We start from the raw sequence: 12,649 nt of genomic DNA, 5'->3' as shown, positions 1-12,649 counted from the left end.
ACTGCAGTATTAATATAATGGAAAGCTATTACCTACATGCTTAGGTGGTGACTATCTTTTTTTTTTTTTTTTCATGGCCAGGCAGTATATTTTCATGTAAAGTTGTTCTATTCTTTAACAGGATCTATGTTTTGCAATTTTCAAATTCTTCATTTCATTTCAATAGCGAGAATAATGTCTATCCCTCAGTACTACCTTTTTTCCGATATAAATTTATAAAATCCAGTAAAAGACAACTGACATCATGACACTCCAGCTAAAGGTTTATTCATTTAAAGATGTATTTGCTAAACCCACTTTTATTAGTCTTCGGTTCATGTATTTGTGTATTTGGACCCTAATAGTTCATAAAGTCTGAATTTGAACCCTCCAGGTGCTGCAAAGCTACAAACCAATTGCACTTAACGTATTAATTGCATTTTAACTGTATTCTAACTGTATTTTAATTGCATTTTAAATTGTATTTTAAACTGTATTTTAATTGTCTTGCACTGTCAAGCACTTTGTGACTCCCTGTCTGTGAAAAGTGCTCTAGAACTAAAATTTACTTACTTACTTTATATTAATTTCTTGACATTAAGTTCTTGACATTGTATATTTAAAAACAATGGAATTTATGTTTCGCGTTAAAAGTAAACACCTTCCTTTTTGTATTCAGAAAATTTTTAAGTTAAGAGAAGGACATTATAATTTAAGAGGGATGTTTGTGTTTGAAAAATGTAAAGTAAGAACAAACGTTAAATATCAGTGTTTCAGTTATTGGTGTCAAGCTATGGAACGAACAGAAGGATGAAGTGAAATTGTGTAGCTCACTGTTGAGTTTCAAAAAGAATTTAATTTGTCAAATTATGAAGGGCTATGAAAGTAATATGATTACAAAATAACTTATTACACTGAATGTAGTATAATTTAAGTTTAAGTATTTATCTGCTGCAACTTAAGGTGTGGACATGGACTAAGGATGTAAATAGGAGAAGCAGAAATAAGCCTCCGGCTTCAGCTTCTTCCTTTTTCAGTTACAAAATGTGTTAATTTTATGTTTGTTTTTTTAATATGTAGGTGTTTTGTTTTGTTGTTTTTTTAATATGTATGTGTTTTGTATTTTGTATTTAACTGAAATAAACATTCATTCATTCATTCATTCATTCAATTTCGGCAAAAATCTAGTGGATTTCTACAACCCGTTTTAATTCCTTCTTAATTTCTTACATTTACAGCTAGTTACATTGCAACATTTTCACATACACTACAAACAAAAAGTTAAGGATATTTAAAATTTTTGGGCTATTTTTTTCAGTTGGGATTCTTGCACAGTGTGTTTTACTTTTTTGTGTGTGAATTGAAACACATTTTTTTAATGACCAGACATATTTTGATTTACAAATGGCTAAAATGACAAAAAAAAGACATAAAAAAAAAAAAAAAAAAAAAAAAAATATATATATATATATATATATATATATATATATATATATATATATATATATATATATATATATATATATATCCTTAACTTTTTGTTTGTAGTGTATAAGGTCAAGACTTCTGACAAACATATCTCCGAGTATGCCATAACTGTTTATCAGCAGCAGCGGTTGTACTAAAAACTGAAAATATGTCCAAACTTCGAGCCGATTACATAAAATGTTCAGTTGTTGGTTGTATTAATAAACTACCAGAACACATCACACAAGAAAACAGTAAAATGAAATTTAAGAAATCAGTTAAGAAACATCTATTGACCGTAGATGATTGATACCTGGGTTAATTAAATATATGTACTATAGATATTATACCGCTGCTGACCTAAAGGAGCTGTCGTGTTTGTATTTTTGTCTGTTTTTTTGTATGTTATGTAGAATGTGACAGTTGTTTTGTATGATTATATTGTATGTTATTTGAAAATGAAATTTAAGAAATCAGTCAAGAAACATCTATTGACCACAGATGATTGATACCTGGGTTAACTGAATATATGCACAGTATATACTGTACCGCTGCTAATCTAAAGGAGCTGTCGTGTCTGTATTTTTGTCTGGTTTTTTGTACGTAATGTAGAATGTGAAAATTGTTTTGAATGATTATATTGTATGTTATTTGCATTGACAAGTTGTAAAGATTATTGTAAAGACCCCAGGAAGAATAGCTGTATCTATGGTACAGCTTATGGGGATCCTAAATAAAGAAAGAAAGAAATGAACTCAAGTGGTTGAACGGGACAGAGCAGCACAGACAACAACTCGGAAGGGGGTGGGGTCAAGTGCATTTAAAGGGCCAGCGCTCAAAACGACCTTTTTCGTGTCATTAGTCAGAAATAGGGTTGAAGATGAGCCTGTGGAATTTAATTAATGAAGAATTCCGATCCAAGCATAGCATTTACAGTTTATGTAGACCACAGGGAAATGTTTTAGCCCCCAGAGTGATGGACAGTGCAATCCTCACCCTACCTCAGTGCAATAGCCACAAAATATGCACCTTAATACTACTTGTATATATCCTATTTATTATACATATCTCTCATCTGTAGTATAGAGTTAGCTTTTGTATATTCTTTCTGTATATTTTGTTCATGTCAGTAGCTCTAGCATTACTTTAGTAGCACATTTGTATTAATGTTATTCTGAAGTCCTTGCACAGTCCACTTTTTCTTAACATTGTGATATTTGTATTTTATTTAATTTTTCTTATACAGTCCCTTTTGTACTAAGTGTTTTGCTGCTAAATTGAACTGAGCTGCTAAACTGATTTTCATTGTTCCTGTGACAGTGACAATAAAGATCTATTCTATTCTATTGTGACACGTAGCTCAATAATCTCAAAAAACCACAATAATATTAGTTAAATGGATTATTGTCCCAGATAAATTCTATATTTATACACCAGAGAACTGACTTTGCTGTGCCCTGGGCAACACCTACGTGTTTAAAAAGTGTCAATCGGTGTCTCTGGACTACTTAAATTAACTCACCAGTTATGTTTCGGATGGAAGGACCAAACCAGGAGAAATGAAGAATTTACCAAAAAGAAGGGTTGAGGTTTTCAAAGTTAAAACAGAGCTTGATTTATTGCTTCAGGCAAAAATAGAAAAAGTTACAAAAAAGAAAGAAGTTAGTTATCAATTAGTCTAGCATCAAACACACTATTCGTCACAGAGGAAGAAAAAGAAAAAAAAAAAAGGTTTCCTTTATTACTTTTTATAGTCTTTAGTGACTTTGGAGACTCCCATTTTTCAGTGTCATAATTCATCATACACATTATTGGTTAATGATAGTTACTGGGCACAACATGTCAGTCACTCCATAAGCTAATTTGAAAGTTCACTTGAGTTTAACAAGTGCCCTGGACACCTGTCAATCAAACCAACTGCATAGCTTAACCACAAAGAGTTTCAGAAAGTGCGTCTAGTTCTAACACCTGCACCATCTCTTGATCATAAAACGTCCCTAAGTTCATATTTTGGTTTTTCTGCTCTACGCTTTTTCCACAATTACTTTCCAAAGTTGTAAAATTAGATCTTTTACGTAGAATCTGACCTTTTCTCTAAGTTCAGCACAGAAAGTTGTGAGTTATTTTTAACCATACACCACCCACACACAAAGCAAACCTTTGACTGACTGTTCAGTACAAAGAAAATAAAGATATAAAAGATATGAAGATTATAATATTTCATTTCTTCTTTTCCATTTTGGTTCATGATGTATGATTTATGATGGTCATCTGACATTTTAGAGCAAGATTTAAAGTCACACATTCATCCTCCATTTAACACAGTCCGCACTATTCTATTCTATTCTATTCTATTCTATTCTATTCTATTCTATTCTATTCTATTCTGTTCTATTCTGTTCTGTTCTATTCTATTCATTTAAAATGCATAATTCCATTTAAAAAAAAAGCAAAATATCACTCCTTTAAGCAATTCTAATCCAATATCTGTCATTAAAAGTACATAATTCTGCTTTAAAATTAAAAACCTTGCAATGCTACGGTGTACTCCTACATAACACCATTCTCCTACTGTTACAAAATACAGAAAGTGCACTGGCTGGAGGTTAGTTCTGACAGAAAATCGTCTTCTCGAGCCAGCAGACTTCGAGCGCAGCAACTGCCAACATTACATTTCCAGTTTCTAATTCAGTTGGATGGGTGACAGCAATCTGTCATTCACAGTAGCTCCCTCTTCTCCTTTTTTTTTTTAGTACAAAATTAACTGCGCTGACAAGAAAAGACCAAGATGTAGCTGTGTTTGAGGACTCTTCATTAGTGTTTCTTCAACAGGGGTTGGGGTAAGTGACAAAGGTGCCTCAGGTGAAGCCCTGCGTGAACGCTTTTCTGTGCTGATTTCAAGGACAGGCACAGTTTAGAGGTCAGTTTGCCATTCCAATGAACAAGTAAACACTGTCTCTTGTCTCTCTCTGCACTCCACCTACATCTCTCGTTCTCTCTCTCACCATGGTAACCCATTATGTACTACCTACCTGCATCCATTTTTCCTAGTGAAAGCTAAAAGTGATGGTACAGTGTCAAGAAATGAGTCAGTACTGAGGTAATATGCCATTATTTCTAATAAGATGGAAAAAAGAAAAAAAAAAAAAAAACATTTAGTCAAGCACGGAGAGATGTATTTTCCTTATTTTCCCCTGATGAAAGGCTGCAGCAGCAAATACAATCACACTAAACATCTACATATAAGTGTGTTTCGGTAAAACAAGGGGTATTATTGTTTCAGTGTGTGTTTTTTGATCGGCGAACATCTTGCGAGTAAACGGATGAGCGAGCAAAGCGATGAGCAAGGTGTATGTGTGGACGCGCTTTTAATGAGCTGAGAATGAGACCTGAACTGACGGAGGGAGGGAAGGGAGGGAGGGAGATGTGATGGGGGGGGGTAGAAAGATGAAAAGATGGAAGTAGAGGAGGAGCACACAGGAGAAAAGGAGGAGAATTACTCTCTGGAATACCAGTTTCGGTCATGTAATTTCCTTTCTTGCAGAGGTCAGTCGGCTCTGCCAGCTGTCACTCCTCCCTTCTCAACTTTACGTTCCTCTGAGGAAATATGATTTGAAGAGAATGTATATATGCATCTTATTCTCCTGTGTAAAATACTCTCTCTGGCTGAGCTCCACATCAGAGACGAAAAAACCGATAGACTGTGCTTTGCCCTTTAAGATCGCCCTCATCCACTAATGGTGAGCAAAAAGGTTAAGACTTAAAGATATATGTGGAGACAAGAAAAGAAACACAGAGATGATGGTAGAAGCCTTTTCCTACAGGCTGATGTTAATTAGTACATGGAGGATCTTGTTCTGATCAACGGAGGCTGCTACTAATTTCAGTTTTCCTGTGAAGCCTTTGAAATGCAAGGCAATAAGAGGGAGGTAGAATCATTTTGTTATGGCAAACACGATTACACTGCTACGTTAAGTGCTTGAATCTATTACAACAGAGATGCACATGCTTCTTTATTGCGCAGGGCAGAAACAAAAGCTCTGCTGACACACAAGCTAATTTCACAGCTGAGCTTCATCACTGCATATACCTGTGAAATGACTAAAAAAAACCAGCTTAAACCCATAAAAACCCAGTGCTACTTTTGTGGCAGTTCCAAAATATGTTTTTCTCAATATTTAACTTTTGTTAAAGGAGTGATATTTTGTTTTTTTTTTAAATGGAATTATGCATTTTAAAACATTTCTCTGTGGTCTACATAAACTGTGAATGCTCTGCTTGGGTCTGAATTCTGCATTAATTCAATTCCACAGGTCCATTTTCAACCCTATTTTTGAATAATGACACAAAAAAGGTCGTTTTGAGCGCTGGCCCTTTAAATGCACATGACCCCACCCCCTTCCAGGTTGTTGACTGTGCTGCTCTGTCCCGTTCAACCAACAACTGAAGATTTTAGGTAATTGGCTCGAAGTTTGGACCTATTTTCAGTATGGACTACAACCGCTGCTGCTGCTAAACAATTATGTCACACTCGGAGTAATGTTCGATGGAAGTCTTGACCTTATATGTGCTAATGTCATGACGTAACTAGTTGTAAACATAACAAATTAAGAAAAAATTGAAACAGGTTGAAAGAATCTACTCATTTTTTGCCGGAATGAATATAAAGATAGTTTTGCAGCACCTGGAGAGTTCAAATTCAAACTTTATGAACGATTAGGGTCCAAATACACAAATAAATGTACCAAAGACTAATAAAAGTTGGTTTAGCAAAATATGACCCCTTTAAGTTATTTGTCACCATTCATTACAATATTATCCTCTGTATTTTGCATTTTTTTCAGTGAAAATCAGGTATTTTCCTGTATTTAATTTACTGATCATGCAAATGTTCATAAAAGCTCAGATTAAAGTTGAGGGATATCATATTACAATAAGAGAAAACTAAAGAAAAAGTGACTTTTTCAGCAAAATCTAACATTAACTGAACATGAACCAACTGTGTCCATCCACTGTCATTGCTCAAACTTTATGTTACACCAATTATTTACATGCATTGACAGATATTAACCCAAAAAGACAGAGTGCTACTTTTGTTGCACTTCCCAAATTATTTGTTTCTCTCTATTTAATCTTTCTTTCTTTACAGGTGAATCAATGTTGTAGAAGATGACAGTGTTTCCACGTTCACTACAGAGCCTCTGAATGTCCAAATGCGTCATATCTGATGATCATGAAAGGACGACAAACTGTATTTTACACCAATTATTTACATGTATTGATAGGATTAATGGATCAGTAATTATTAAAACAGTTTACATCAGTAGATGCTTATGGTTGCCAGTGGCTGTTTGGGTCTTTATGGGTTAAGTAGACAATAAAATGTAATGAAAGGTGGACACAAGATTGCCACACAGATGCTATTGCATGCAGAAAAAGTGCTCTTACCACACTCTTTCTTGGGCTCATCTGATCGGTCCTTGCAGTCCTTGACAGAGTCGCACACCTTGGAGCTATCAATACACTCTCCATTCTTGCACTGAAATTTCAAGGGTCCTTCACATTTGGTTGCTGTGACAAAAAAACAGAACATCAGCATCTACTACAAAGTCCACAAGGCTTCAGAAAGAGTGAGGAAGAAAAAATAATATCTTTGTGTTAACAAGTTATTGCAAGCTTGCATTAAACAATGACAGCTAAAATAAAAAGGGATGAAAAAAAAACTGCACACTCACATATCTGAATCATAACTGTAAAAACCTTAGTGTCTAATTTGGTCTACTTTCATAGTACGAGGGCTTACTTTCCTGCTAAATAATTTTGCAGTATGAGGCTAAATTATTCAGTCAGGAAAAGAAATGAAAGTGGTCTCTAAAACACTTGAGTAAATCCAAGGAATAAGTATCAGCAGGTCATTTTTGTATTTTGTTCTTCGCTAAGATATTCATTCATTCGGTCTGTCTTTATTTCATTTCAGGTTATATTGAGGTGGAGAAATCTTTTTTTTTTTTACGATATTGCACCAAGAAAAAACTTGGATAAAACAGTGTTGGTAAAAAAAAAAAATAGAACATAATAAAACAAAAAAAAAAAGCTATTAGTCATTAATGCAAAAGATAGTGAAATCAGAATCCAAATTACCTCGGGGGTAAAATTACAGCAATTTTTCTCAGACAAAGGAAGCTTCGTCCAGAGCACTCGAGGAAGTTGGTGTTTTTTCCTTTATATTGATTTCTTTTATTTTCGGTATAATTTGACTTGGACTCAAACCACAGGCAGAAAAGGATATGCCAATAAGAGCAAACAACAAACAAACAATTAAGGGGAAATGGGATGTAATAACAGCCATTTTATCAGCCACAACACTGGGGAGGGTCTGACCGCACATTAATGGGGTCTCACTTAACAGCCACAGCTATGGCTGGTTTTACACAGTGTCACGGCCTACGAGCCTATTTGATGCCGTGAAAACATTTGTGTCCAGGTATTAGGAGGCAGGATCTGTTATCAGCTGATTGGGGGCATCTGGGCCCGCTCAGAGTCCTCAATATGTATCAGAGTAGTGACACTTCCATAGACTCCCGTTGTCAAAGAAATATGCACCTTCTTCTGGGTCATGGAAGGGCCAATAGTTCCAAACATTGAGTGTAATACCGACAGAACACATTCATTTCTATTGCAGCTGATATATCAACTTCAGCAGTAAGTTAATAAGATATCGTCGTCTTTCAAATTATCGAGTGTATTTCCTGTATTAACGGACATTCATGTTGTAAATTCAGTTGTCTTTGGTTAGGGTTAAGGTTTGTACAAATTTATATCTTAACTGTTACGTTCGATTGTCAGCTGTAGACCTATAGTTTGCTAGCGTGACTTTTCCAGCTGTTGAGATTTAACCACTATAACAACAAATTATGGGGTTGTTATGACAAGGTAACATTAGTACAAATGTTGTCATCAGTGGGTTTTATTTTAGTTGTTTTGCTGAACCTGGTGGTGTTTGGTTAAGTTTGTCAGCTGAGCAAATGTGCTAATTAAATATAGTATAATATGCATATATATATGAAAAATAAAGTTATTATTCATGAATTAAAGGAGGCGAAACTTCTGTAACATGGCATTTGTAAGATCCGACTCATCCTATAAGGATTCTGTTGAGTTTGAGTTTGCTAATGTTGAGTTTTTAATGAGTTTAGCGTCCGTGCTAATGCTAACATGCTAAGTTAGTCGCTATGCTATCCACTGGTTAATGTCGTATTGTGTGTGTTATCAGAGCAGAGCTTGGCAGACACACAGTATTCACAGTTAAACACTATTTTCTGCTTGTACTTCAGTCCTATAATAGTAAAACATAAAAATGGTAAATTGTCTATCTCCTTATGAGTACAGCACAATTGCAGAATGAATGAACTTGTACAGTTAGCACCACTCCCAAGCTAACACCAACCTTTCCCCCCAAAATTTAAGTTTTTAAAGTAATAAAGTCAGTCCTTTCAGTGGTCAACCCCACTACTCAAAAGTGTAACACACACAACAGTACATACGGTACTGACACAATGGTTGTGTGTGGTTTATTTTCAGATTTACCATGTTCACTGCTGTTTCTGCCTTTCAATAACATCGTAGCACTTAGTTTGTTTGGACCTATACAGGCTTATGTGAACCATGTGACTAGGGATGGGAATCGTTAAAAATTTAACAATTCCGATTCCATTATCGATATCGCTTATCAATCCGATTCCTTATCGATTCTCTTATCGATTCTCATTGGATGAGGGAATAAAAGAGTACAAAGAGGTGTGTTTGCATTAACTGTCTTTTATATTTCCATCTCTGCACAGAAAATATAACATATACAACATGTACAAATAATAATAACAGATGATGCTGGGCCGGTTAGGGGGGTGGGGGTACAGTGAAAGTGAAACTAAAGACACTTTACTAATTCCTCTATTGCCGCATTTCTACTACGTGGAACCGGTTCGACTCGGCTCGGCTTGTCTCCCGTTGATGTGCACCTCATTTCCTTTCCCTTCTTACCTTCAGAAACTTGTATTTGAGGAGTTACGACGTTTGTTGCCCACACCGGAACAGGCCGGCGTTCACTCTGCCACTACATTCACAAGCGCCGCTAAGTATCGTATCAAATACGTGACATTCCTGTAAATGATTCACATGCTGTGGACAAATGTTTGAGGATATTGGAGGGATTCCACCCTTTTGAAGACATGGAAGCTTTGACAGTGTTCCAAGTAAGTGGACCTGGTTTTGTCTTTTTAGACCGTTTCTGCCTCAACGCCATGTTGGCTACGTTCTGACCAAAACAATGCAGCGTACGGGTGACGTCATCGCGCATGCACAACGAAAGCGGAATCGATAAGCAGAATCGTTAAGCAGGCAGGCAAACGATTCCAAGGAATTGAGCTACTGGGAACCGGTTCTCACAAAGAACTGGTTCTCGATTCCCATCCCTACATGTGACCACCGGAGCAACATCAAAACATGTCGTAACTCTCTTTATAGGGCTCTGGACCCGCTACTTCCACAAGTGCTTAAAAGATCAGCATTTATGCTCTACGTCCCAAGGTTAAGATATTTTGGTTTAATATCTTCAGTTCAATATCTAAAGAAGTTACTTTGGAAACATGTTTTACTAAAGAATATAATTTTCCAGTTAAGACATTAAACACTGTCTCAGATTATTGCTGCACGTCACTGCAGACTGAACCCAGGAGACTCCATGAACAAAAATTAAGCCTTAATAAAGGGATGTAAACTGGGGATCCATTATGCTTTGATTTTCTACAACATCGATTCAGAGTGAAAATCACCAAAAAGATAACCAAAAGGATGAAAACAGTTTGTTGCCTTGTATAAATAAACATGTAAGAAAAGAAAAACCACTTCTGGTCTCCGTTTACTCACAGCATGAAATTGGGGAAAAAGATGGAAAACAGCATGCAATTTGGTTTCCCATTGTCAGCTCTATCTTCTGGGGTTGTGCTTGGACTTGTTGCCTACACTGCATGAATAACCTACTGGTGTAAATAATGGGCTTATCTAATAATACTGATGTCTTCTCAATTTCAGAGTGAATAATACAAACTTATAAAGGTAATTTATTGATTCTAACCTTTAATGAGCAAGAAACATTTTTGTGGCCAATTCTTAAATGATACTTTTTCTTTTTATTTAACCTTTCCTAAGTGATTTGTCACCATTTACTACAATATTATCCTCTGTATTTAGTATTTTTTGCATAGAAAATCAGGTATTTCATATAATTAATTTACTGATCATGTAGATGTTACTAAAAGCTCAGATTAAAGCCTCAGTCACAAAGCTTCTTACAAAAAATGATGGGTTCATATGAATCTCCCAGTTCGTACAAGTTCTGGAGTTTGTAGACATTCATAGACATTCGTGGAGGGAGCAGTAGTTTCCACACAAACTCTGGTGATGATGGATCACTGTTCTGAGGCATTAAACTATGTTAAGATGTTTTTGTTTTGTTTTTTTATGTTAAGCGTTTTAGAATGTCCCTCTTTTTCCGCTACGGTCGGACCAAAACAGTGGCCACAACCGGGTCAAAACACAATATTCGAAATCTCTCTGACGGGACATTTTTGAGACAATTTGACAGATTAGTGTTGCTAAATGACCCACATTTTTACTTTTAAATTCATTTTTGCTTTAGTTGGACCATAAGGGATTATCCAAAACAAGGAGCTAGTTTATATTGAAATAAATGTTGAAATGGCAATCAATTAACCCTTTCATGCATATTGGTCACTACAGTGGACAGTTATTCAAAGCCATTACCTTGTATATTCATGGGTTTTGTTGTTTTAGTTCCATTTCAGCCAACACAGTGGACGCTTATGCATCATCTCATACACTGACATTCATACCATTACTGTAACTTTGCTGTTCTTGATAAACCTGATCAACTGTGACATGTTTTAGTGTAAATTAATTGTTATTTGTAAGACAAAAAGAGGTTTTTTTGCATATTATTTCAATGACGTGTGTAATAACTAGCATTAGAACATGTTAAAATGTGAGAAAACATCAGATTAGCAGCATTAAAAATGTTTTTCTGTCATTTTTTTCACATCATTTTCTGATATTGGGTTTTAAACACATTTCTATACTTCAAAAATTAAATGCATGGACATTTTTGTAACTCAATGAAAAAAAAAAAAAAACTCGGATCACATTATTTTTTTTCATGCCTAAGGAGGAATAAAAACACCCGAGACAAAAAAATCTAGACTAAGGTTCTCATAATTAATGCATGAAAGGGTTAAAGTTTGCTCTCTGACGAGACATTAGTGTGTTTTGACCCAATCTTTTGCACAATCTTCCTCTTCTTCATCTTGTAGCTGTAGAAGTTTCAGTCTAGTGGGCATTATTACCATCTTGAATGCGATGATCACGACATGGGACTTTTAGTACACGGCCACTGTTTATATACCAATCTAAATATTCTGAAACAGCGTAAGGTATTCCTACCAATGACTTGAGAGCGCCGTGAGTTTCACATAGGACATTGCACATTCACCTTACGATAAAATAATTCACGAAACGGCCATAGGTCTGACGTAGGAAGGTCCCAAGGCACCTTTACGAAGACCGTGACAACTGTATACGGTGTTCGTACAACACAAAATTACGTCATTTTCTCACGGAGGCCTCAAGATGCTCTTGCGCTTTGAACAGGAGATGTGCAAACATCATAAGACGGCCATAAGAAACTACTGCTTCCTCCACGAATGTCTACGAACTCCAGAACTCATACAAACCAGGAGGTTCGTAAGAAGCTTTGTGACTGAGGCTTAAATTAAGAGGGTAATTTAAAGGGTATTGTATCAAAACAGAAACAACTGAAGAAAAAGGACCTTTTTAGCAAAATATATCAACTGAAAAAAAAAAAAAAACACGTCTGCAACCACTGTCGTCTGTCAAACTATATGCATTTTACTGGCAGAAGATGACAGCGTTTCCATGTTCTCTTTGAAGCCTCTGAATATCCACATATGATACATTTGATGCCTCTGAAAAGCTGAGAAAGCGTATTTTACCTGAATTATTTAATGTTTGGTGTTCAGCATTTTAGATCAGTACATGCTTTTGGTCACCGGGGGCTGTTTAAATCATCGGGAGTTAAGAAGAGCTGTATACTCCTACTTAAACTACAGCT

The 12,649-nt window shown here is 35.6% G+C and overlaps 1 protein-coding gene across 2 annotated transcripts in view; it reads right to left on the bottom strand.

The window, feature by feature from the left end:
* The window catches only part of LOC115436528 (low-density lipoprotein receptor-related protein 8-like), a 262,795-nt gene that overhangs the window by 73,312 nt on the left and 176,834 nt on the right, over positions 1 to 12,649 (bottom strand). For both annotated transcript variants that reach the window (XM_030159392.1, XM_030159393.1), the window contains exon 7: positions 6,895 to 7,017. In XM_030159392.1, coding sequence (XP_030015252.1) covers positions 6,895 to 7,017 — 123 coding nt within the window. The remainder of the gene's footprint in view (positions 1 to 6,894; positions 7,018 to 12,649) is intronic.

This window comes from Sphaeramia orbicularis, chromosome 17 (assembly GCF_902148855.1).
Source record: "Sphaeramia orbicularis chromosome 17, fSphaOr1.1, whole genome shotgun sequence".
Taxonomy (NCBI): domain Eukaryota; kingdom Metazoa; phylum Chordata; class Actinopteri; order Kurtiformes; family Apogonidae; genus Sphaeramia; species Sphaeramia orbicularis.
The sequence above is the reverse complement of the archived record's forward strand: the minus strand, read 5'-3'. Positions and strand labels throughout refer to the sequence as shown.